At 39.9% G+C, this 27,982-nt stretch overlaps 1 protein-coding gene across 1 annotated transcript in view; it reads left to right on the top strand.

Annotated features, from left to right (window-relative positions):
• The first annotated feature begins 200 nt into the window (after positions 1-200).
• ENPP1 (ectonucleotide pyrophosphatase/phosphodiesterase 1) overlaps positions 201-27,982 on the top strand; it is a 72,208-nt gene continuing 44,426 nt past the window's right edge. Inside the window, exon 1 of the mRNA XM_006076996.4 lies at positions 201-566. Within this exon, the coding sequence (XP_006077058.4) occupies positions 348-566 (219 nt within the window). The 5' untranslated portion in view covers positions 201-347. The remainder of the gene's footprint in view (positions 567-27,982) is intronic.

Raw genomic sequence — 27,982 nt, 5'->3', positions numbered from 1 at the left:
GCTGCAATTCCAGACCAGCCCGCGCAGCGAGGCCACGCAAGGCGATTCCTGCAAGTGTTCGGACGCTGCCTGAGGCGCAAGGTAGGCAAGGCTTGCAGGGGGAGGTTAAAGACACGCCCACGTAAAGGACCCAAAATAACCGACACGCTGAGTACCCGAAATCAGACAGGAAGCCAAATAATCCGGGGCGTTGAGTTGCTTTCCCCTCACTCGCAGCGCTGGGCGGGCGCCCAGCCAAGGGTCTGGCGGCGAGGGGCGGGCGCGGCGGCGGGCGGGATGGGGCGGGGCCGGCGCGGAGCCTATTAAAGGCGCGGCGGGGCGGCGGGACCCGAGCGCCCGGGGCCACGATGGAGCGGGACAGTAGCGCTGAGGGCGGGCGCGGCCCCCGAGAGGGCCTGGCGGGGAACGGCCGAGACCCGGGTCCGGGCCGCGCAGCCGAAGCGTCCGGGGAGCCGCAGGCGGCTGCGTCGCTGCTGGCCCCCATGGACCTGGGGGAGGAGCCGCTGGAGAAGGCGGCGCGCGCCCGCCCGGCCAAGGACCCTAACACCTATAAAGTGCTCTCGCTGGTAGGTCCCCGCTGGCCCAGCGCGCGGGAGGGCGGGGAGGGCGGCCCCCGCTCCTGCGCTGCGACCGTGCGGTCAGCACCCGGGGCCCGGAGAGAGACAGTTGTGTGCCGCTCTTCGTCCCCTTTTGTCTCTCCTCTGCGGGTTTTTATCCGTGCTCATCACCACCGAGCCTTCTCTTCCTCTCGGGGAAATAGCTCACTCTCGCTGGTAGTAATGATGCTCCGAAGGAACCTGTTTATGAAACCAGGCTGTTAAATCGTGATCTTTGGAAATCCCACCGCTTTGCCCCAGAGAGTACAAGGTCGTTCATGGGGAAAGATGACCAACCTGAAAGTTGTTGGTTTTAGGATGATCGACAAGGTTAGGGTTAGGGTTTTTTTTTTTTTTTTTTTTTTAAATTTAAAAATTTAATTTAATTTTCTACTTCTTTGGGAATATCCTTTCCTTGTATTAACCGATTCCACTTGAAAGATGTAACAGAGCTCTTTAAGTTGTATCAGGAACTTTAGAAAGTACGTACTTTTTCTCTTGGCTCTGCTTAGGAATTTCTTTGCAGCTGTTCAGAAACCCCATCAATATTCATGTTACGTGAATGTGAAGAAGTGTTTATGATTCGTCGTGCATTCTTCCAACCACGTTTTTTGTTGTTGCAAAAGTACCCACTCGTCCTCTGCCACTTTGCTGGTACAGTTGCAGGATCCACAATCAATTTCAGGAAATGTGGGGGTGGTTTTCCCTTCTACATCTATGGCAGGAAGTACTGGACCCAGAATTCTGGGTTCTTGCTTTCATGGCCTTTATTAATTGCTGGGGCCTTCTATAACTTTCCCCAAACCTCAGTTTCTTCAGTGTTAAAATGAGGACATCATCTCCATGTGCATCACGTAGGGTTATTGTGAGGGTCAGGTGGAACAATATATGTGGGGAAGTAAATTTGAAAACTACAAGGAGATGTAGTCATTTTATTGTATTATGTGGAAGTGACATTTCCACGTAGTGTGCCTTAAACTATATTGTCATTTAACGTTTTATGATTGGACAATGCAGTGTGGAGGACATCTTTTCTGATATTTGAAATCTTTCCTTTCATAAATTTTCCTTTTTCACCGTGTTTTGAGTGTCATGGAGATGATACAGTGCTTTGAGGAACCAACTTTCCTAAAGAGATGGTGTCATATAATTAGTACCTAAAAATAAGCCTAAGATTCAAAGACTAAGTGTCCCAAACCACATAATGTTTGTATCTCAAGATATATTTTGCATCATATCTCACTATTTAAGAACACCTGATGCTTACAAGAACTTAGTCTTTTGAGTCACCATTTTTGTTTTTGTCAAAGGGAAACCTTAGCTTTTGCAACACTGTTACTTAATATTTTTCAGTTTGGCTCAGGCATTCAATAATTGTACATTGAATCTGTATGTAACTCCCATGTGAAATCACTTCTAAGTGCCTATCTGCAGTCTTAAAAGTTTGCTAAATTTTCCAGTTGCTAAATTCAGTTTTAGAATCTTTCCTATTCATTTACCTATAAATCCACAGTAGGTATCAGCAGAGATCTACCTTTGGAACATGAATTTCAGTGTTTGACACCTGCAATCAGCTGGTCAAACAGCATTTGGTTTTACTCTGTTGATACAACTCTGGGCTTTGACATGGAAATTTCTTTAATATTGCTACAAGTAGGACAATCATGAGAATTTTTAACACCATTAGGTGGGGTCTTTTGTTGTAACACGTGTTGAATTGAAAAGAATTCTTACTTCATGCCTTTTGATGAAATACAATGGGCCATTAATTTCTTATACCCAAACTCACTGATGTGTTTTGAAACTCTTAATTAATGGTTTCAGGTGAAAATGAAACCCTGGTGGCTCAGTGGTAAAGAATCCACCTGCCAGTGCAGGAGACGGGTGTTTAATTCCTGGGTTGGGAGGATCCCCTGGAGGAGGGCATATGGCAACCCACTCCAGTATTCTTGCCTAGGAAATCCCACAGACAGAAGAGCCTGGAGGGCTGCAGTCCCTAGGGTCGCAAAGAGTCAGACACGGCTGAAGTGACTTGGCACACACGCATGCACGCATCCATTCTTTCCCTTCCCTACTTCCATATCCTTCTTCCTCTAGACTTTCCCAAATGATGCACTTCTAAAGGGAAAAGTCTCCAAAAGGAGCTTGACAGTTGTCACCAAAGAGCTCTGGGGCATGTCTTCTAGAGAGAAGCTGCAATTATATCAAGTGGAACATCTGCACACTTTTCATAAAGCTAAGAAATGGGTTGACTAATTGCATCTGAGGTTGGGATTACGAGAGCCCAACCAGTGAAGGGGTCTTCGGTTTTCATCTAGCAGGATTAACATAAGAGTTACCTTCCGGAGAGATAAGCTGGGTCCACAGGACTGTCACATTCTTTCTGAAAGTGCTTCAGATACACTTAAATGCTGGAGGGAAGAGGGAGTGAATGCAGAAGGCACAGTCCTGACCTGTCTTGGCTTCTCCCCATATGATCCCTAGGCAGACCACAGGCTCTGCTCTGGAGACGCTGGCCCTGGTCTGTGGATGTCCTCATGCCTAGGCACTGAGCCAGGCTGTGGGAAACTCCAGGAGGTCAAACAAATATATGCTTCAGTAGATATGTTAGATCTGAATGCTTTTCCAGGTTCCACATTAAGTTCTGAACTGAAATGTCCGCTTCCACTAAGGTTGTTCCTGGACATTAATTTAAAATAGCTTTCCTGTTCCCTGGCAGGGTTTTCAACCACATTGCAATACACTTCTCTATTCTTCAGTTAGCTCTTCCACAGCATCATTTTGTGTTTGTGACCTTTTGCTGTCCTTATGAATACATATACCTGTGTGTGTTCGTAGGTGGCCTTGTGTGTGGGTGGTGGTGAATGAAGACAACTTTCACCTTTTGATGAAAGAGTTCTTTGTAAGTGGCAGAAGTTTCCCTTGTTTATCAGAAATTTGAGTGTGAAAGTTATTAATTCTGTTAGCTTCTCTCTCCCTTCTTGTAACACATCATCTTATTTCCAGACTACCACCTGGAGAAGAGCTCTGCTGTTAATCCAACTTAAAATTGACATTGCTTTTTGGTTTGTAAAATTTTATGTCTGCCCAGCCATAGTTGAGCATTTTATTTCAAAAATGACCAGCACATCTTAGGGTCTAGAAATGTCTCCTGTTTTCCCTTTATGGTGTTTTGTTTCACGTCTTCTAATAAAATGTACTCAAGGTTTCTAGGAACTCAGCAAGACTGTTGTGTTGACTGCTGGGCCTACGGTACCTCACTGTCAGTGTCAGCTTCTGGTTGAATGAATGCAGTATGTTTTTACTTAGACTGAGTAACACTTTGACTTGGAAGAGGGTAAGCTAGGAAGGCTGAACACACAACTATGTACTCATATAGTCAACTGAAAGTCAGGAATCCAAATATAAATGCACTGATTGGGCTTCCTGGTGGCTCAGATGGTAAACAGTCTGCCTGCAATACAGGAGACCTGGGTTTGATCTCTGGGTTGGAAACATCCCCTGGAGAAGGAAATAACTACCCACTCCAGTATTCTTGCCTAGAGAATCTCATGGACAGAGGAGCCTGGCGAGCTGCCGTCTATGGGGTTACAAAGAGTCGGACACGACTGAGTGACTTCTGCTGCTAAGTCGCTTCAGTCGTGTCTAACTCTGTGCACACCAGGCTCCCCTGTCCCTGGGATCCTCCAGGCAAGAACACTGGGGTGGGTTGCCATTTCCTTCTCCAATGTATGAAAGTAAAAAGTGAAAGTGAAGTTGCTCAGTCGTGTCCTACTCTTAGCAACCCCGTGGACTTCAGCCTACCAGGCTCCTTCGTCAATGGGATTTTCCAAGCACGAGTACTGGAGTGGGTTGCCATTGCCTTCTCCAGACTGAGTGACTAAGCATGCAATAAGCACGCAATAGAGATGACACTTGTATCAGTTTCAGGGATAGGATCAAAATGGGAATGGCATTATTTAGCACATCGCAAGATGGAAGAGGCAGTGAATGAACCACAAACAAAAGTTCCCAACTAAAGTCAGCATACCTAAGAGGCCAGAGGGCCTTCATGATAACTTGGATTCAGAATCAAGGTCTAGCCACTGGCCATGCCCTGAGAAAGAAACAGCCCAGGTATGGTGCTCCCGCAGGCACAAGTAAGGTCATCCTTCAGGTACAAATGAATCTCCTTTGCTTATGCGGAGGCCTCTTCTGTGACTTTGCTGTCACATCCCAAATTCCATTTTTGTGTGGTTCTTTTAGGGATCTGTTATCTTCAGCATTGCTTTATATGACTTCCTTTCCTTCTGATTTGAGTCAGATTCTAGTCTTACTCTCTCTCACCATTTATATTTCAGCTGTTTCTACTTCATGTGTCCTCTTAGGAATACACAGGTGCCCTTTCAACCTTTTTGTGTTTTTCCAATATATTCCCTCTACTTTTTTGTTACCTCTAGGCTCTCAGTTTTGCCATCTCCTGCCACATCACATCCTAATCATGACTCTGAAGAGAATCTCTGGAACTATATTGATAGACCTCATGCATTTTGTATAATAAAGAACTGGGGACCAGTAACCTTTTTAGAATATTTATAGATTTTTTTTATCAGCTTCTTATCTTCCTCCAGGTAATTCTTTTTTTCCCCTCAGATTTAAGTATTAAAGGCAAATGAAAGTAGTTTTAAATTCAGTTTTGTTTTTGAGTCTGATAAATTTCATTGCAAACTATCTGTGTCACTGATAAGACGTAGAAAATGTATTTCATCTATATAATGGACATTTTAGAGAAGCCAAAGAACTTACTCATGATTCACAGCTTTTTGGAGTGGAGGGAAGGGGGAAAGCCACTTCAACTTTCAAACAACTTAGGAACAAAAACCTTTTGAAATGCAACTTGTAATTAGAGATCTGCCTGTGGTTAAGATAAACATGCCTCCATCAACCATGAACTATACCCCAAACAACAAAAAATAAACAAGAAACCTTTTAGCAACTGAGACCAAGCAGAACATAGATTACCCTTGTTAGTCTAAGCTCTGTGCAACAAGAACTGATATTCAGAAGGCTGACCCAATATGAAAACCCTTTGACATCAAACAAGAGGTAAGTTATGTATTTACCAAGGAAAGAAAGCATCAGTTTAGTTCAATGGCTCAGTTGGATCTGACTCTTTGCAAACCAATGGACTGCAGCACCCCAGTCCTCCCTGTCCATCACCAACTCCTGGGGTTTATTCAAACTCATGTCCATTGAGTCGGTGATGCCATCCAGCTATCGCATCCTCTGTCGTCCCCTTATCCACCCACCTTCAATCTTTCCCAGCATTAGGGTTTTTTCCAATGAGTCAGTTCTTCGCATGAGGTGGCCAAAGTACTGGAGTTTCAGCTTCAACATTAGTCCTTCCAATGAATTTCAGGACTGATTTCCTTTAGGATGGACTGGTTGGATCTCCTTGGAGTGCAAGGGACTCTCAGTTGTCTTCTGGAACACCACAGCTCAAAAGCATCCGTTCTTTGTAATCAGCTTTCTTTATACTCCAACTCTCACATCCATATATGACTACTGGAAAAACCATAGCTTTCTCTAGATGGATCTTTGTTGGCAAAGTAATATCTCTGCTTTTTAATATGCTGTCTAGGTTGGTCATAACTTTTCTTCCAAGGAGTAAGCATCTTTTAATTTCATAGCTGCAGTCACCATCTGCAGTGATTTTGGAGTCCAAAAAAGTAAAGTCTGTCACTGTTTCCACTGTTTCCCCATCTATTTGCCATGAAGTGATGGGACCGGATGCCATGATCTTAGTTTTCTGAATGTTGAGTTTTAAGCCAACTTTTTTACTCTTCTCTTTTACTTTCATCAAGAAGCTATTTAATTCTTCTTCTTTTTCTACCATAAGGGTGGTGTCATCTGCATATCTGAGGTTATTGATGTTTCCCCTGGCAATCTTGATTCCAGCTTGTGCTTCTTCCAGCCCAATGTTTCTCTTTATGTACTCTGCGTTTAAGTTAAAAAAGCAGGGTGACAATATACAGCCTTGACCTACTCCTTTTCCTATTTGGAAGCTGTCTGTTGTTCCATGTCCAGTTACAACTTGCTTCCTGACCTACATATAGGTTTCTCAAGAGGCAGGTCAGGTGATCTGGTATTCCCATCTCTTTCAGAATTTTCCACTCTTTGTTGTAATCCACACAGTCAAAGGCTTTGGCATAGTCGATAAAGCAGAAATAGATGTTTTTCTGGAACTCTCTTGCTTTTTAGATGATCCAACAGATGTTGGCAATTTGATCTCTGGTTCCTCTGCCTTTTCTAAATCTAGCTTGAACATTGGGATGTTCACAGTTCATGTACTACTGAAGCCTGGCTTGGAGAATTTTGAGCATTACTTTACCAGCGTGTGAGTGCAATTGTGTGGTATTTAGAGCATTCTTTGACATTGCCTTTCTTTGGGACTGGAATGAAAACTGACCTTTTCCAGTCCTGTGGCCACTGCTCAGTTTTCCAATTTGCTGGCATGTTGAGTGCAGCACTTTCACAGCATCATCTTTTAGGATTTGAAAGAGCTCAACTGGAATTCTATCACCTCCACTAGCTTTGTTCATAGTGATGCTTTCTAAGGCCCATTTGACTTCACATTCCAGGATATCTGGCTCTAGGTGAGTGTATCTTGGTTGTGAAGATCTTTTTTGTACAGTTCTTCTGTGTATTCTTGGCACCTCTTCTTAATATCTTCTGCTTCTGTTAGGTCCATACTATTTCTGTCCTTTATTGTGCCCATCTTTGCATGAAATGTTCCCTTGGTATCTCTAAGTTTCTTGAAGAGATCCCTAGTCTTTCACATTCTATTGTTTTCCTCTATTTCTTTGCATTGATCACTGAGGAAGGCTTTCTTATTTCTCCTTGCTTTTCTTTGGAACTCTACATTCAAATGGATATATCTTTCCTTTTCTCCTTTGCCTTTCGCTTCTCTTCTTCTCACAGCTATTTGCAAGCCCTCCTCAGACAGCCATTTTTCTTTTTTGCCTTTCTTTTTCTTGGGGATGGTCTTGATCCCTGTCTCCTGTACAATGTCATGAACCTCCGTCCATAGTTCTTCAGGCACTCTGCCTATCAGATCTAATCCCTTGAATCTATTTTTCACTTCCACTATATAATCATAAGGGATTTGATTTAGGTCATACCTGAATGGTCTAGTGGTTTTCCTTATTTTCTTCAATTTAAGTCTGAATTTGGCAATAACGAGTTCATGATCTGAGCCACAGTCAGCTCCCGGTCTTGTTTTTGCTGACTGTATAGAGCTTTTCCATCTTTTTATAATAATATATTTAAAAAAGCTTTTCAAAAGAATGACCAGAATGTTCTGATAAATTTTAACTAGAACATTCTGTTTCCTGGGTATTTTAGTTATTTCAGATTCTGTGACAAGAATTAAGATAGCACCAATAGTACTTTTCCTTTTATCCTCCCGCTTTGGGAATAATGTTTGGTAGAAGAGTAGGTGGTAGAAGTTCAGATGATTATGTTCACATAGAACCCTGCACTTTCAGAAGCATTTTCTTGTTTCTTTTTAATTGACCCTTGTCATATCAGCCACTCTGAAATAGGAAAGTATGGTTAGAGATAAGGAAACTGAGGCTCCCAGAAGTGAATGAATTCTTCATTAGGGTGCATAGGTACCAGCCGGGAGGTGTTAGGACCTTAGACTCCTGGGCTCCAATCCCAGACATTGTGATTTGGAAGATATGAAATTGTTGTGGAGTGAAGGCTTTTGTCTCATCCAAATTCATATGTTGAAGTGCCCACCCAGCCATGTGTGTTTATGGAAGTGGGGCCTTTCAGAGGGAATTAGATTTTTATGAGGTCATGAGGATTAAACTCTGATGATGGGATTAGTGGCCTTGTTAAAAGGGAGAGAGAAAGAGGAGATCTGAGCAAACATGCCCATCCATAGAGGAAAGACTGTGTGAAGACACAGTGAGAAGACAACCATCTGCAAGCCAGGAAAATAGCCCCACCAGGAAACTAATCTATCAGCTCCTTAATCTTGGACTTCTGGTGCTGAAGAATTGATGCTTTTGAACTGTGGTGTTGGAGAAGAGTCTTGAGAGTCCCTTGGACTGCAAGGAGATCCAACCAGTCCATTCTGAAGGAGATCAGCCCTGGGATTTCTTTGGAAGGAATGATGCCAAAGCTGAAACTCCAGTACTTTGGCAACCTCATGCGAAGAGTTGACTCATTGGAAAAGACTCTGATGCTGGGAGGGATTGGGGGCAGGAAGAGAAGGGGACGGCAGAGGATGAGATGGCTGGATGGCATCACTGACTCGATGGATGTGAGTCTGGGTGAACTCCGGGAGTTGGTGATGGACAGGGAGGCTTGGCGTGCTGCGATTCATGGGGTTGCAAAGAGTCCGACACGACTAAGTGACTGAACTGAACTGAACTGAGCCTCTACAGCTGTGAGAAGTGCATTTCTGTTACTTAAGGCACCCAACCTGTGGCACTTTGTTTTAGCAATTTGAGCAGATTAAGATAGGAAGGGACCCAAGAAATCTTTTAGATAAGTACCTCAAGTTATTCAGATGTAGTTGGTTCATTTACTCCACTTATAGAAACAGTGGGTTACCTTTATAGGCAAAAGTCACATCATTTGTGAGTAGAGGACTATGATAACTGAAAGGACGTTTAACCACAGATTTTTATGCTGGACTAATGACACACCACCTCTCCCCCATTCATTTTCCTTTTATCAGTGGGAAGTCAATAATCATGTTATTGTGAGCTTCCAATGTATACCAATTTTGGGGAAAGTGACTTTCCTCTTCTTAATTTGAATTTCCTTCTTAATACATCTTTAGATGTGCTAGAACAGGGAAGTAGAGTCATGGTAGTCATTTTGGAGTGAGTGAATTTTCGCTGGCTTATCTCATTTGTGGGTCAGTCATTTTCTCATCGTTTCTTAGGACTTGACATAGATTTAGGCACCCCACTCCAGCACTCTTGCCTGGAAAATCCCATGGATGGAGGAGCCTGGTGGGCTGCAGTCCATGGGGTCACTAAGAGTCGGACAAGACTCAGCAACTTCACTTTCGCTTTTCACTTTCATGCATTGGAGAAGGAAATGGCAACCCACTCCAGTGTTCTTGCCTGGAGAATCCCAGGGACGGGGGAGCTTCATGGACTGCTGTCTATGGGGTCGCACAGAGTCAGACACGACTGAAGCGATTTAGCAGCAGTAGCAGCAGGCTCAGTATGGAGTAAGACCGCTGTGGTTTGAGTCCTAAAGATCATTCTATCTTGGTTTTCAGGAAGTAGTCCTGAGAAAGTAGCTTGTTCTCAGAGCTGGTATCTTCCTTTGATACACTTTTTGGCATTAATAAGCATCTGGAGCCTTTTGTCTCTCTGAAAACAGAGGGAGAGCTGAAAAACTCAACAGCTTTGTAAATGATGCTGTGATACAATAAAATAAATTTAACCATCATTATGAGATTTTTTTTCCCCAAATTGTTTCATATTACTCCAGATTACCTGTAAGTGATTTTTGATAAAATTTCAAGGCAAAAGGCAACACAGGTAGAACAGTTTCAGCCAAAATATTTCAAGCAGCAGTTCTCAAAGTGTGGTCTATAGATCTCTGATGGGCCCCTGAGAGTCTTTCAGAGGGACTGTGTGTCTAAACCATTTGAACAATGATGGACATTTTTTGGGCTTCCCTGGTGGCTCAAATGGTAAAGAATCTGCCTGCGATATGGGAGACCTGGGTTTGATCCCTGGGTCGGGAAGATCCCCTGGAGGAGGGCTTGGCCACCCAAGTACTCTTGCCTGGAGAATTCCCATGGACAGAGGAGCCTGGCAGGCTACAGTCTGTGGGGTTGCAGAGAGTCGGACACAACTGAGCGACTAAGTACAGACATTATTTGCCTTTGCACTGTGCTGCCGTTTACACCGCGTGAAAACTGCTTGCACCTCAGTGGGAATGGGGGCAGTGGCACCAATTGTACATGTCCTCCTGCATTTGCAACTAAAACCAGAAAAGTCAGTTTCATATAATGAAGCCGTAAAAATGTCCTCAATAGAGCAGATTTCATTATATCAACCTAAATTATCTGCCTTGTTAGTATTCTGCGTGACACAATTGGAAGTCTGCCGTTAGCATGTCTGCCACAGACTGAAGTATTGTTGTTTCTGGAGGAAAAGCAGTCGTGTTGTTATTTGAGTTGTGAACTGAACCAGCTGCCTTTTTTGACGAGAGGGAAATATCATTTTTATTTGAAAAAGCAACTGACAAACTGGTTATTCAGACTTGGGTATTTGGCCCACATTTTCTCAAAAACGAATAGTGTCAGCTTATCACTTCCAGGGAAACAAGGTACCTGCTACCTGTAATAAAATCCAACCTTTTAGGTAAAAATTGAAAGTTTGGAGAATTTGATTCTGCCATTATAAGTTTGACAGCATCGAAATCCTTAAAGACTTTTCTGATGAAACTGATGGAGATAGTAAGGGATATGACTTTTTTCATAGACTATAATGATATGTGTCAATGTTTGGAAGAATACATAACTCAGTGGACCAATATTTTCCAAGGGACCAATGGATGATTTACAAAAATATGTATGGGTATAAGTTCTAATCAAAGTACAAGATAGAATAATGGGTTTTAATGTAACAATTAATATTGTTTCAAGTTTGATGTTGCATTTTTCCTTTAAGAAATTACAGCCCATCAATAGATGAACAGATACAGAAATTGTGGTATGTATGTAAAATGGAATATTACTCAGCTATAAAAAAAGAACATATTTGAGTCAGTCCTAATGAGGTAGATCAACCTAGAGCCTATTATACAGAGTGTAGTAAGTCAGAGGGAGAAAGACAATTATTGTATATTAATACATGCATGTGGACTCTAGAATCTAGAAAGATGGTACTAATGAACCTGTTTGTAGGGCAGTAGTGGAGACGCAAACATGGAGAATAGACTGTGGACACAGTGGGGGTAGGAGTGGGTGAGATGAATTGAGAGAATAGCATGGAAATATACATTGCCATATGTAAAATAGATAGGAGGTGGGGATTTGTTGTGTGACACAGGGAGCTCAACTCAGTGCTCTGTGACAGCCTAGATGGGAAAGGGATTCAAGAGGGAGGGGACATATGTATGCCTGTGGCTGATTCATGTTGATGTGTGGCAGAAACAAACACAATATTGTAAAGCAATTATCCTCCAATAAAAACAAATATATTCAAAAACAAGAAATTACAGCCCATAAAATTTTGGTGTCATTTTAAAGAAGGATGTGCACAATTATCTGAGAAGGCTTTTTAGGGTCCTCAGTAATTTGTAAGAATATAAAGTGATTCTGAGATCAAAAGTTTTGAGAATATTTACTTTAAGGAAAGGTGTATACATGTTCAGTACTATTTTGAGAACGGAAATTAAGACATATAAAAAGAATCAGCTATTTACAATAATTTTATCTTTATTTAGGTAAGGTCCTTTATTGATTTCAAAATATTGATACTTTTTCATCTACTACCTGGTTTGGTCCAAACCACAGCTCTGTCATATCTTCATGTTAGAGATGAAAAAGATCATACTTAGAGAAAGTTGGGGAGCTTTCCAAGATCACAAAACTAATAATTCTGTTAATCTCATTGCTGTAGCTTATTGACAAATGAAGTTAGACAAAATTGGATTTAAAGTATTGTTATTAGCTGTTTGAAGGTATGGAAATAACTTAAATTTCCTGAATATCAGCTTCCATAATCATTAGGTAGACATCATAAAACTCTGTTAGGTGTTAGGAGAATTAAGTTAGATACAGTTTACAAAGTGGCACATAGTGTGACTTGAATAAATAGTCATTTTTCATGTTATTATTGAAAGCTGCAGTATTACTAATTTTTTTTTTCTTACTCAGAAGATACTTACATCTTTGCAAGTATGGTCTGCAGACTAGCATATCAGAGTCATCTCCTTGGAACTTGTACAAAATGCAGAATTTTAGGGCCCACCCTAGACCTACCATACTAGAATCTGCATTTTCACAACCTCCAGGGGTCTCTCTGCACATTGAAGTTTGAGGGGCTGAACTCCATAGGTATACCAACCTGAATTTCTTTAGCTGGGGGTTCCAATCAACCCTTGTCCTGCCATTGACTTCACACATAATGTTCTGATTAAAAAACAACTAAATGTTCTTTAATGACCTCAACTGTGTTGGCATTGGGTGGAAGTGGTGCTGCTGCTGGTGACATTTGTCCCTTTCCTTTTTTGAAGTTAAGAGGCACATTGATTAAAGTTGCCCCATTCCCTGTCATGTGTACAGAACATTGCATGCAGTCTCTTACTCTCCTTCCTGTGTGTGTTTTCCCTCTCCTAAGAGTCTACCTCTGCTCCTATTGGTTTCTTTAATTGTGTTTCCTTACTGTACCCTGCGCTTGTCCTTTAATTGTTCTTTAATTCTCTAAGCTACCAGTCTTCTGGCCTTGCTGTGATCTGATAACATGCCCATGTTCTTTCCAGTTCAGCCCTTTATCTATCAGAATATCAAGTAGATTTCACTTTACATTGCTCCATCAATAGAATTCTTCAATTCAAAGTTTCCACTGCAGTGCCTTCTCAACAATCCACAATATACTTGACACAATACCAAAACAAAGGAATCTTAGATCAGGGCTTTTTCAGGTGGTGTTGAATCACGTTCAACATTCTTGGCACAGAGTTTATTCCATAATACTTCATCTTTCAAACACATATGCTCTTTATAAAGTGCCACCCAACACCATTTAGATTAGAATCTTTTGGAGACCAGGAGAAACAGGTGAATGAAGTATATTCAGGTGGGAAGGTGGAAAGGGTGTGGATTAAGAGCATTGTAAATAGACTATGTTGATCTTATCTGTTTTTGGATTAACTAGAGAAGTAAGTACAGAACAACTCTGCTTGTACGGTATTTATTTAAATACCTTACTGATCAGCTCATAGGAAGTAAATGTGAAGAATGTTGACAGAGGAAAGTGTAATTATGCCTGTGTCATTTTGGGGAAACTTTCAAAGAAAAAGAGAACATTGATTTTTCTGGGAAGACAGTCAAAGATCTTGAGAGACAGCCGTCATGTAAAGAGTCCTAGACTCGGAGTCATGAGAATAATTTGCTGTGTAACCTTTGAGCAGTTGTTTTGCCTCTCTGACCATAGCCTGAGTGTTTTGGATTAGGTGGGTTTCTTCTAGGTTTAAAAATCTTAGTATGGACAGCTTATAATATTTTCCTTTTGTTATAAGGATCCTACATATTGCAGAAAGTTCAGAAAGTACAAAAAAGTATAAAGGAGAAAATAAAAATTGTGTATGTGCTATTATCTGGTGTTAATGTTTTGTTCCCTCAGAACTTTTCTGTGTGTGTATTATTTTTTTTAAACAAAAATGGAATCATGCTGCTGCATATACTCTTCTATATGTGTTTTAAGCTTGTATTTCCCTTATGAGATTTTCCTATTGCTAGACAGCTTTTTACTGCACCTTTCATGAATGGAATTTTGAGAATTTTATCAACTTTAGTTCATGGGGTAATCTTTGAAAGCATCTCTGCTCATACCTCAGACATAATCATTCTGCAAGAATTTAAATATTTTTTAGGACACAGTTTTTTCTTTTTAATGAATTTATTTAGTTGGAGGCTAATTACTTTACAATATTGTAGTGGTTTTTTTTTGCCATACATTGACATAAATCAACCATGGGTGTACATGTGTCACCCATCCTGAATTTCCCTCCCACCTCCCTCCCCATGCCCTCCCTCTGGGTTGTCCCAGTGTGCTGGCTTTGAGTGCCCTGTTTCATGCATCGAACTTGGACTGGTGATCTATTTCACATATGGTAATATACATGTTTCAATGCTATTCTCTCAAATCATCCCACCCTTGCCTTCTCCCACAGAGTCCAAAAGTCTGTTCTTTATATCTGTGTCTCTTTTGCTGTCTCGCATATAGGGTCATTGTTACCATCTTTCTAAATTCCATATATATGCATTAATATACTGTATTGGTGTTTTTCTTTCTGACTTACTTCACTCTGTATAATAGGCTCCAGTTTCATCCACCTAATTAGAACTGATACAAATGCATTCTTTTTAATACCTGAGTAATATTCCATTGTGTATATGTACCACAACTTTCTTATCCTTTCCTCTGCCAATGGACATCTAGGTAGCTATTATAAACAGTGCTGCAGTGAACACTGGGGTACACGAGGACATGGTTTTTGTTTAATTCATCCCTCAACTCCATCTCCATTGTCTTTGTTTCTTCTTATGGTTTGATTATTAGTTTTCTGAAAATAATGCCTTCTTTGAACTGTATTTCCACTCTGAATTTCCCAGGTACTGCCACAGCACATGTGGGAAAATGTGTGCTCCTAAATGCAGTGGTCTTTTTAGCCTTATTTTTCATTACTCCAGTAACAGTGTTACCACTCGAGGGGTTAGCACTTATACCTTCATGGATTCAGAGCAGTCCTGTACAGACCTGGGACAAATGTATGTAGCCATTTATCAGTCAATATTTGTCGAGCATGCAGATCAGACTCATCACATGGTATGTGTTTGTTGAATTCCTGCATGACTTTACTGAGTTTACTCTTTGTCTGACCCTAGGTTAAGCCCTTTATCTCTTTACTTGGTGTAGTTGTGTAAGGCAGGAGGGAGCAAATGTGTTGGCTGGTGAGTGAGCCTAGTCTGGGACTCACATCTCAAGGGACTCTGTCTCATATCTTATTAGGGGATTGCACATCTTATAGGCATAACTTGGATTTAGGGATTCAAAGGGTTCAGGTTATTTTTCAGCTTCTGCTCTGGTGGTATTTTACCAATTTTAAAGAATCATAGAGGGCCTCAAGATGCCTATCTCATAAATGTCCAGCTCTGTTGCAAAACAAAACAAAACAAAACAAAACCCAGAAACCTACATTACAGCTCAGACTTGTACTGCTCTCCAGATGCACTTTGTAGAGATCATTTCTGTTTTTCACCCCAGCAGTGGCCTTTCACCTGCTTTTTCCTCATCCAACACCAGGCACCCCCTGGAATCCAGCTCATCTTCCCAAAGGAAACACTCCTTTACTGCTCTTTGGCCTGTGTCCCTTGTCCCTGAATGACTCAATTTCAGAGGACCATAGAGCTTAGTGGTTAAGGCCCAGACTGCTGGAGTTGAATCGTTTCTCTGTCCATAACTGCTGTGTATCCGTGGGCATAGGGCTTCCCAGATGGCGCTAGTGGTAAAGAATCTGCCTGCTAGTTCAAGAGACATAAGAAACACGGGTTCAATCTCTGGGTTGGGAAGATCCCCTGGAGGAGGAAATGGCAACCCACTCCAGTATTCTTGCCTGCAGAATCCCATGGTTAGAGGAGCCTGGCAGGCTACAGTCCATAGGGTTGCAAAGAGTCAGACATGATTGAAAGGACTTAGCATCCTTGGGCACAGTCCCTTAATTTCTCTGTACTTTAGTCACCTCACCTGTAAATTGGAAATAGTAATTGTTTTGAGGATTAAGTGAATTAACCTATGTAAACTAGTTAGAAAAGTGCCTGAAAGATAGTAGATGCTAGATTAGGGATTATTATTATTATGATGATAGCTAATAACTTATTCAACAAATAATTAGAGTTCCTATTGTGTGAGCAATAATGGTTAAGAGGCTAGGAGCTAATTGGTAGTGAGGAGAGAGGAGGGACTTACTTCTTGTTCTCAGGATCCATCCCTGTAGGACTGGATGTTTATGAAAGAATCCTCCGGGATTGTTTCTCACTGCACCTATGACTGGTGCTGCCTAGAATATGCAGGCCTGTGAGAAGAGATAGTCAGAGAGGTGTAAGAAGGTTTCCAGGAAGAAGTGATGGGCAAACAGCAAAGGGTTCTGAGAGGCAGCGGCAGCATGTACAAAGGGCCTGGGGTAACAAGGATGTGGTGTGACGCAGAATCAGGAGCTGACCAGGTTGCTGGTGGACAGAGAGATATGTGGTGGGTAAAGAGACAGGAAGGGTAGTCAGGGGCCAGGTCCAGGTAGGGCCTTGCAAACCATCTCAGGACTTTGGAGTTTTGCTTTTAAGAGCAATTGGGAATCACCGAAATGTTTTTTTCTGTTTGGTTTTGTTTCTATTTTTGCTCATAGTAACAAAGTCTCATTTATGTTTTGGAAAGGTCATTTTAGCTTTAGTGGCAGAAACAAATTAAAGAGAGTATGTTGCGTGTAGAAAGAGCACTATCTTCTTTTTTTACTTGGCTATTTCAGAACTATTTACTTTCTCTTTCCTACTGGATTTTTAAGTTTTACATGTGGCTATGCAAGTTAAAATTTGCACAAATTAAAGATAAATAGCGTAAAAAATAATTCAATCCCTCATCACACTGGCCACTTTTCAAGTGCTAGCAGTGATGTGCGGGTACCACCCTGAAGGTCAGCACAGACAAAGGGAACACTTTATCATCTTAAAAAATTGTATTGCATAATGTTGACGATTGTAATATCATAGGGTTTTTTTTTTTTCCCCACTTTTATGGTCTTTTCCCAGGAAGTAATAATGAAAATGTACATAGAACAAATGTTCTTTGCTGAAGAAATATTTGTTAGAACAAAATTAATTGCTTAAGAGGGGTAAGTTGTGAATGTTCTTACAAGTATAATTTTAAGATTCCTTATCCAATGAATGCATGTAATTGAGTTGACTTAAGCCAGGATATACATATTAAAAGGTGACCTTTCTGAAATTATGGTTGCCTCCTAAATTATAAACCCATGTATCCATTACCAGATTTTAAGTTCTGTCTTTAGTTTGTCACTGTAATTGCCATTGAGTGTAATTGTGATAGAGTGTTATGATTGAGTACCACTGGGTCTTTACAGAAAGTGAGGGGTCATTTTTATGCTCCCTGTTAACCCCATTCTCTGTCCTCAGGAGGAATGACCAAAAATCTTCTGGAAGTTATCTTTTTGTTATCTATTTCCACTGCTCATTTTTCAAGAATAAATGCAGGGAATGCTAGTCATTCCAAAAAATAGTTCTGAAAAAAACTAGAAATAAATCACATAAACTGAACATGATGTTCTGTCTGCTTTATTTTGTTTCTTCATCTCTGACCCGCCACCTGAATTGGCAGGTACCTGCCTAGGCGATGGCACCCCACTCCAGTACTCTTGCCTGGAAAACCCCATGGATGGAGGAGCCTGGTGGGCTGCTGTCCACGGGGTCTCGAAGAGTTGGACACGACTGAGCGACTTCACTTTCACTTTCATACATTGGAGAAGGAATGGCAACCCACTCCAGTGTTCTTGCCTGGAGAATCCCAGGGACGGGGGAGCCTGGTGGGCTGCCGTCTATGGGGTCGTGCAGAGTCGGACACGACTGAAGCGATTTAGCAGCAGCAGCAGCACAGCACTTTACCTCTTAGTCCATCCTCTGTCTAAGGGTGGGAGGGGCTGTCCTGTACTATTAATAAGCTAGTTTATTCTCTTTCCTGTCTCATGAACTTAACAACACTAAAATCACTTAATACTACTTTTATTTAGTGAGTTATGTCTTTCTTGATTGTAAGTTCTAAAGAAACAAATCATTTTCAGGATTATTTTGACAATGCTTTTTTCCCCCCTGCCTCCTTGAATCCAGCTGAAGCAAGATCTAATTAAAATATGTTCTGCATCTAGGAAACTGAGAATTAAAAACAAGTGAACTCTCAAAATGGGAAGTTCTTTGCCTGTATTAAATGTAACTTCATTTATGCCTTGGGGTGTGTGTATGTGTGTATCCGATGTCTAATTATTTGCTATGCAGCTAGGGTCCAATTAGAAAAATAAAATCCATACCTGGTAATTGAGTCTAGAGAATTTAGTATAAGAAACCAGTTACAGAGGTATTGGAAGAGCTGAAAGTCAAATGTTGAAAGAGCTGAAAGCTGAGTGGGATGGTGTGGCAATGAGGCAACCCACGGAAGAGTAACAGAAGGAAGCTTATACTACCTTGAAGGCAGGAAAGACAAAGGGAAAAGCTGTTGAAACATGGAGCTGGCAGCCAGGAGAGAAGCTGGAACCCTGGAGAGATGAAGCCTCTGCCGAGCAGTCCTGTCTGAGGCAAGGAGAACAGGGAAGATGTATTCTGACTGTATTTCCAACCATCCCCTCTCCCCCGCACCCCACATCTTCTGTCGGTTTCCCTGGTGTAATGCTGGAGTCAGGGAGCCCAGGTAATATAATTAGTTAAGAGGTCTTTTCTCTGAGGTAGAAGCACAGGAAAAAGGAGGGTCGGAGTTTGGGTTTCTCAGGAAACAGAGATGGAGGCTTGCACACCAGGGATTTCATCGGGTTTGCTCTTGAGATCAGCTCCTGGAGAAGGGAAGGGACTGTGGGAAGGTGAGGTGAGCTGTGATGCGGTCTCTCCATGGAGGCAGTTCTTTCTGGCCTGAACCCTTAGAGCCATTGAAGAGGGAGCAGTCTTTCCTGGGGGAGGGGTGTGGCCTTGGGTAAATGCTCTCTTTAGCTGAGACAGTTCTTGTCCGGTGGTACCCCCAGCACCCAGAGGAGTAATTCCTTCTTATTTGAAGGGAAATCCAGGCAGCTTATCACAGTCTCCGCTACTGACGGGGCAGATATGAAACCATGTTTGCCATTGTTTATTTTTTAAAATCATATGGTACTGAAATGTATGAAGTGGAAGTACAGCTTTCTCACTTAACAATATCATATATTGTTTAAATATTTCCATGTCCCAACCTATCACTCTATTAAAAAAATACATACTTTAACGATTTATTGATAAAATAAGAAATGCTTATCAAATAGTATTACATGTGAAAAGAAAACTATATATAAAGTGACTTTTCAATTGAAAAAATTATAGAATAATTTCTCAAGTATGTAAATATATACATTTGTGTGTGTATATATATAATATATGCATATATATAAATGCATGTGTAAAAATGCACGTATATATATATATATATATATACGTACATTTTTTAAAAAGTAAAGGAAAATAGACCAATGTTTTTAAGTAGTGGAAAAGTTGTAGTGGAATAATATGGATTCTTGCCTATTTATTTTTTCAATAAACTTTTTATTTTTAGTATAGTTTTGGATTTACTTAAAAGTTGCAAAGCTAGTACAGAGTTTTCACATGTCACACACCAGTTTCTCTGTCTTTAGCATCTTATACTAGTATAGTGCATTTGTCACAACTACTGAACTAATGTGGATGCGGCCTTATTAACTACAGTACAGACTTTGTTCATATTTCCTTAGTTTTTTTGTGATGTCCTTGTTTGTCGTTCCGGTGTCCCATCCAGGAATACCAGGTTATATTTTGATGTTATGTCTAGTTAGGTTCCTTTTGGCTAGGTTTCTTAGACATTCTCAGACTTTCTTTGTTTTTGATGACCTGGACAGTTTCAAGGAGAACTGGTCATGTATTTTGTGGAATGTCTGATGTTTTTCTCATGATGAGATTGGGATTATGTGCTTTTGGGAGGCAGACCACAGAGGTGAAGTGTCATGCTGAACACATCATATCAAGATTCTATGCTATTAATATGACTTCATCGTTAATGATGTTAACTTTAATTACCTGACTGAGGTAGTGTTTATGAGAGTTTTCCACCTCAAAAATACTCTTGTGTCTTTCCATTCTTTACTCTTCGGAAGGAAGTCACTATGTCCAGCCCACACTTAAAAAGTAGAGAGTTAGATTTTACTCTCAGGGTGGAGTATCTGCATAAATTGTTTGGAATTCTTCTGTACTGGAGATTTGTTTATTCTTCCCCACATATTTATCTGTTCAATCATTTTTTGTATCAGTATGAATTCATTAATATTTATTTTATACTTTGTATCATAGCCTAATAATACAGTGTCTATATTTTTGCTCAAACTGTTCCAGCTTTGGCCTTTGAGAGTTGGCTTCCATGTCCCTTTGACACACTCACATGGTTGTGTGTGTGTGTCTTTAGTACTCCCTTACTTTCTGGTGCTAAAAGATGAGTCTAAAAGTCTGAAACTTCGTCACACATAGTTACAATTTTTTTTCTTGTGATGAGAATTTTCAAGACTGTCTTAGCAACTTTCAAATATACATTTTAGTATTCTCAATTATGGTCATGATACTGTACTTTTCCAGCACTTGTTACTTATTTTAGAAATGGAAGTTTATACCTTTTGTCATACCCAATGATTGTGTGTGTGTGTGTGTGTGTGTGTGTGTGTGTGTGTATAGCCTTCCCTTACTTTCTAGTACAAGAGTCTGAGTTTTAGGCTCCTCTTGTCCTATTTTTTCCCCCTAAATGTTTACTAATCTTTTGGTACTCTAAAACTCATGAATATAACCCCCTTCTTCACCTGAAAATTAGAAGTGGGCTTGTGTAACTGTGTATACCCGAGCTCTCTGTGCATTTACCAAAGGAAGAAAAGTATACATCACACCACTCACATCTCTATATCACTCTGGGGAGTAGTTTGTAGACATTTCTCTTCCTCTGCGAAGTGATGAAGACCCAGGTCATTACTTCTGAATGAAGCTGGCCAGTTGTGTACTTTTGGCAGAGTCAGCTCTTAGATTCCTTCACTGACCATTTTATTATGGGAATTTAGGCATAAAATCTGGGGGTAGGAAAAAGCAAGCATGTTCCCTCAGATGGTCAGGAAGCCATATTGGTTAGTACTACCAACTTTGATAAATTCATCTATGGTCAGCATCCGGTCATCAGCTCTTTAGACTCAAAAGCACCTCATGGTTTTTGATGGGTCAAGGATTCAGGAAAGGCTTGGCTTGGCAGATGTGGCTCATAGTCACCCATTTGCAGTCCGTTGCAACAGTAAGGAATGGAGTACCTTGATGTTGGCCAGGCATCTGTCTCCCACTTCAGGTAATTTCAGAACCTCCCAACTGGTCTCTGTGCTGAGATAGTCTGGGCTTACAGCATGATAATCTCAGAGTATATTATGCTTGCATTGGGGCTGATGCTTTAAGAGTGAGTATTTCAGAAATAGATTTACATAATTTTAAAGTAATTAAATAGTGTTTTATATTATTTTGGTTTCAGTTCAGTTCAGTTGCTCAGTCGTGTCTGACTCTTTATGACCCCATGGACTGCAGCACACCAGGCTTCCCTGTCCATCACCAACTCCCAGAGCTTGCTCAAACTCCTGTCCATCAAGTCGATGCCATCCAACCATCTCATCCTCTGTCATCCCCTTCTCCTCCCACCTTCAATCTTACCCAACATCAGGGTCTTTTCAAATGAGTCAGTTCTTCACATCAGGTAGCCAAAGTATTGGAGTTTCAGCTAATGTATTATATTAACTCAATTGTTTATTAACAGAAATTTATGTTATTTGCATATCTTTACTATTACAAATAATGTTACAGTAAGTAAATATCTATGCAAATCCTTATCTGCTAATGTGAACCATTCTATCAGATAAATTAAGAGATTTGAAATTGCAAGAGTCAGTCAGTCAGTCAGTTCAGTCGTTCAGTGGTGTCTGACTCTTTGCGACACCATGGATTGTATAGTCCATGGAATTCTCCAGGTCAGAATACTGGAGTGGGTAGCCTTTTCCTTCTCCAGGGGATCTTCCCAACCCAGGGATTGAACCCAGGACTCCTGCATTGCAGGTGGATTCTTTATCAGCTGAACCACAAGGGGAGCCCAAGAATACTGGAGTGGGTAGCCCATCCCTTCTCCAGCAGATCTTCCCGACCCAGGAATCGAAGTGGGGTCTCCTGCATTGCAAGCGGATTCTTTACCAACTGAGCTATAAGGGAAGCCACTTTTCTTAAGAAGCTACAGTAATTCTGAAGATTAAAGAGAGGCCACAAAAGTGTATTCTTAAACACTGAAAGCAGAAGACAGCTAAGCCATAGACCAAAATCAGTGTTGATATTTAATAATTTTGTGATTCCATGTGGGCATTACCCACTCTTGGATGTAAATAGAAACTCTGGTTACCTGCCAGGTTTTTAAGAGGATCCTGCTTTGTGTTGAGGTGTTTCCTGTTACTAATCTTGTTGATTAGGTGCTTACATCTCAAGAACCAGTGAGGGTATAGCAGTCATTGATTGAAGGTGGCCATCAAAGCTGAATCTCTCCTGAGACCATTACTTTATACACCAGATGGACATTTTATGCTTTGACCTTTAACTTCAGAGGGAAATAGTCTGTGAAAGCTATCCCTGAAATCTGGGAGAAGTGATTTGCTCACTCAGGCAGAAGTTTAAAAAGTAGGGGGATATTTTTTTCCTTTGAAAATGCTTGCTACTTTTAGAAACAAAAATAAATGATCATGTTTTTCTTTTTATTGTATCTATATGATAGGATGGATGTTAGCTGAGCCTATTGTAATCATTTCACTATGTATGCAAATCAGACCATCATACTGTATGCCTGAAACATACATAGTGATGTGATGTATGTCAGTTATTTCTTAATAAAACTGGGGAAAGAAATCAGTGAACATGATAGGAAAGGAGAATTACCAGCCTAGATAAATCAGTTCTATGGAAACCTTGCAGGGTCCCAGGAAAAATTTCCAATATGAAGAATATGGCTCAGGTGAGTGTCTGATTCCTCTTCTGCTTCACCTGGGGAAATAAGGCTTCAAGGATACTGTTTCAGGTACTTCTCATGACAGGCCTAGGAGTTTATTCCAATGGCCTGCATTCAGGAAGAAATCTTAATTTATGTATGGATTTGGAGTAGTAGTCTGTAAGAGAGGAGGGTATAGGATATGGGGTTGGTGTGATCCAAATAAAGATAAGATCAAATGTCAAGGGAAAGCAGACTCATAGATACTATATATTTATTAGGGAGCATAGAAAATATACAATCCAAACCAATAAAGGGACTGTAGATGACATGATTTTCTCAATGTCACAAAACTCCCAAAGGCTGCAGTTTTGTTATAGTTATATGTTTAACTGAAAATGGATACAGTTTAAAAAATAATTTCCCTACAATTTATGGTATGGTAACAGTCTAACCTTGTTTCTGTTTTCTTAAGCTAGGATTCTCATTTGATATTTCATCTTAACATGTTCTTCTAAAAAAAATATTTTTCAGTTATCATTACTAGCTCTTGTAGGTTACTGATTTGAATTTTCCTTGAAACGTTTCTTCAAATGCTTATTTTACAGGCATAATGCATTGAAAATTAGGAAAATGATTAAATGACTATTTGCTTAAATATCAAAGGTATAAAATCCTTTTTTAGACTATTATAGTTTAGACAAGACTCTCACATTTTTATCTGCTCAAGAGACTAATGAAACCAAGTGTGTACTGTGTTTATTCAAAAATAATTGTTTTGAAGTGTGCTTTCTATTATCAGTAACTCCTAACAGACTGTGGGTATCATCTTCTCTTTCATGTGTATAGTGTCATATCTGAATGTTAAAACGTATCTGTCTGCTATTATCTTTCTTTCTCACTTAGGAAAACAGTTAAAAGCTCAGAGTAAACATGGAGGGGGAGCCATTAAGAGTCAGTATTTCATAATATAAATATTACATAAATATTTAAATATTAATTTAATATTTAATTAACTAATATTTAATTAAATAAATATCTAATATTTAATTAAATATCTATCACCTTCTGATTTTATTTCTCCTTTATTCTTTTTTAAAGGGGTATGAGAAAAAAGAATCCCAAAGAAGAGTGTGTAGTTTTTTGATGTGAATATTATTTCTTTTTACTCATGACTAGAATTGACTTTGGTAAAAATCTGTTGTACTTAGCGTGCTACTGATTTCTCTTATTCACTAAATATGAAAAGTAGTTGGTATTTTAAGAAATGTACCAGATTTCATAGTAATATGTCTGAATAAATTAGAAGTGAGTGCTGTTGGGAATCATGGTTTACATCCAGAAATTCTATTAATCCTTATTGTAAAAAAAATGCATTGATGGTACGTTCTTGGAAAGCCAACCAAAAATCTCTGTGATATGTCATTGAAGCTTGTTTTTGTGAACTCCTATCTTAGCATCTCTCATTTTAAAGGCAATATTTTCCCTTCTATGTTTGTGGAAATTGCTGGTATCCCCAGAGCAGAGATTCTTTCTGTCCATAAAAGTAAGAGTCTCTCTGAGGGAACTGCTATGGCTGGTGATCTTAGATTGCTTGTAACTCATACAGAAGTCTTAGACGTGCTTTAGCAGCTGGGTTTGAGAAGGTAATGACACATCCTATCCACATCTTGGGCTTGAGCAGGTGGTTACCCCACATGCAAGGATCTGTGCAGAGTCAAAGGAACCTACCATGGTGTTCCTTTCTGTTATACCGTCAGTAGCCTTCTGATTTGTCCTTCTGGTTATTATAAGCAGTGGTTTGGTGGCCTTAATCACCAAGATGTTTGGGGTTTTGCTGTCATTTGTGTGTGTGTGTGTAGTATAGTTTAAGAAATTACAAGTTATTGCTTGAAACTTATAATTCTCCACTATACTTTTATTTTAGCACCTCTTCTCAGTCATCATAATCTTAAGCCTATGCTAGTCATAAGCTGATAGATATTGTGATAATGACTTCCGTGACTTCTAATTGAGACTTGTCAATGAGAGAATAAATACTGTCATTGTTTCCATAATTGCCAAAGCTGGCATAATGGTGAGGGTAAAGGACATTCAGTTTAATACAGTATCATATGAGATGTTCCCTGCCATAGTACTGGCAGACACTAAAATTTCTTAAATTGATTTTGATTAGGTTGAACATGGGTCAGAGAGACAGAGATATAAAAGATATGTTTTTGGAAGCTATCAGAAATTGAAATACAATTTTGAAGTCATAAGCTTAATTTTAAAGAAATTCTGTCTGTTTATATATATTATATGCTGCGTATTATATTATAAATATATTATATTATGTTGTATTAAAATTAGAACATCCCCTGAAGGACCATAGCTATTATGTAATTTGTAGTGTATTTCCCATATGTAAAGATACATACAAGTTAATCTCACTGGGCTTCCCTGGTGGTTCAGCTGGTGAAGAATCCGCCTGCAATGAGGGCGACCTGGGTTCGATCCCTGGGTTGGGAAGATCCCCTTGAGAAGGGAATAGCTACCCACTCCAGTATTCTGGCCTGGAGAATTCCATGGACTGTATAGTCCATGGGGTCATAAAGAGTTGAACATGACTGAGTGACATTCACTTTCACTTCACTTAATCTCACTTTATCCACCTTAAGTTGTGAAGATGATCTCAAACTTGATGATTCTCTGATGTTTTTGGCAGAAGCAAACATAAATGCTTTCTTGAGGAAAACACCTTCATCCTAGGCTTCAGAGAATCCTGGAAATTTTTAACATAAGTGAACAGAATACACTTAGAAACAATCAAGCACACACCAGGAGCAAAAACCAGCAGAAACATCACACAGCAGAAGAAGACAAGCAACAACTTCAGATGATGGTGTTATCAGACTCAGATGATAAAATTCTTGACCATTTTTTAAAGAAAATATGGGAGAAATAATAGGGAATTGAATTAGGGTATCTTGTGATCTTTCTTTGTGATGCTGCTGCTGCTGCTAAGTTGCTTCAGTCGTGTCTGACTCTGTGCGACCCCATAGACGGCAGCCCACCAGGCTCCGCCGTCCCTGGGATTCTCCAGGCAAGAACACTGGAGTGGGTTGCCATTTTCTTCTCCAATGCAGGAAAGTGAAAAGTGAAAAGTGAAAGTGAAGTCGCTCAGTCATGTCTGACTCTTAGCGACCCCATGGACCGCAGCCCACCAGGCTCCTCCGTCCATGGGATTTTCCAGGCAAGAGCACTGGAGTGGGTGCCATCGCCTTCTTTGTGATACATACTAGTTAATGTCTTCTGAACTACCTTTCAGCTCACAAATTCTGTCTTCCATACTCTACCTCTCTTCTAATGTGAAGCCTAATCCCTTAATTTTGTTCATTTTATTTTTCATTTTATTCCTAGAAATTTTATTTGGTTCTTTAAAAATCTTTGTAGGTTTACTGATTTCTGATAACATTATCCATTTTCCTTTCATTTGGGGTGCTATTTGAAGAAATGATAATTTTCTCAAACCAATGAAAGACCTAATCCATAAAAGAACTATATACCAAAAAACAAACAGAATAACATGGCAGAATATAAAGGTAAAAATTAAAATCATTGAAGGTATAGAAGAAACATATCAGATTTTTTTTCAGTGTGACAACAACTGAACTCTCAATTGCAATGATTAAAAACATGAAATAGTATAAAGAGATGAGATCTTCACTGTGCCAAAAGAAAATAGTTGCCAGGCTAGAATTGTGTACCCCTGCAGAAATATCTTTCAAGAATCAGAACAAAATAAAGACATGTTTATGCAAAAATTACTGACAGACTCTGCCATCAGGAAAATTTTAAAAGATTTTTTTAAGCAGAAGGTAACTGATTCCCCAGATGAAAGGTGTAAAGGAAAAAAAATGCTTTAAAATGCATAAAGTTGTAAATATTTGGGTATGCCTGAATAAACTTATAAAATAACAAGGTCTTAGGGGTTTAAAAGTTAGAATAAAAGTAATATTAAAAGAGAAGGAAGTCTAAAGCCTATAAACTAGACATCCATATCAACAACTTAGTAACAGAAAACCCACTAATATATAAAAAAAGGAAAGCCTAGAAAATTAGACCTGGGATATGGAAGAAAAAAATAAGGAGACCAGAAATCAGCAAAATAAACAAATAAACATATTAAAGAGACTGACAAAGTAAAAGACAGTTTCTTTGAAAAAGTAATATTACCCCTGCTGCTGCTGCTGCTAAGTCACTTCATTTGTGTCCGACTCTGTGCGACCCCATAGATGGCAGCCCATCAGTCTCCCCCGTCCCTGGGATTCTCCAGGCAAGAACACTGGAGTGGGTTGCCATTTCCTTCTCCAATGCATGAAAGTGAACCCCTAATGAACCTGCTTAAGCAATAAAAAGAAAGCACAAATTATATCAGGAATGAAAAAAAGGAACACAAATCCAATGCTACAGATACTGAAAAGATAACAGATTGTTATTGTAAATCATTTATATCAAAATATTCAAAAATGTAGATGAGATGAAAAATTCCAATAAGAGAAGGCACTTTATCAAAACCGAGTCAAGAAAAATTAGAAAATCTAAATAATTCTGTAACCCATGAAGAGATTGAACTGAAAATCAATAAACTGACACAGATGTTTCTAGGCTCAGACCTCCCCATTAGTTCTATCCTCCAAGGAAGAACTAACTCTGATCTTACACATCTTTACTGCTTATTTTATGAAGTTGGCATGGCCTTTTACTTTAAGATCTTTTTATTGTTAGCATCCTGGTATTTTACAGTGATGTGATTAAGTACAAGCCTTTGATTTATTTTTATGGATGCTTGAT

Source organism: Bubalus bubalis, chromosome 10, assembly GCF_019923935.1.
Source record: "Bubalus bubalis isolate 160015118507 breed Murrah chromosome 10, NDDB_SH_1, whole genome shotgun sequence".
NCBI classification, from domain to species: Eukaryota; Metazoa; Chordata; class Mammalia; order Artiodactyla; family Bovidae; genus Bubalus; species Bubalus bubalis.
The sequence above is the reverse complement of the archived record's forward strand: the minus strand, read 5'-3'. Positions and strand labels throughout refer to the sequence as shown.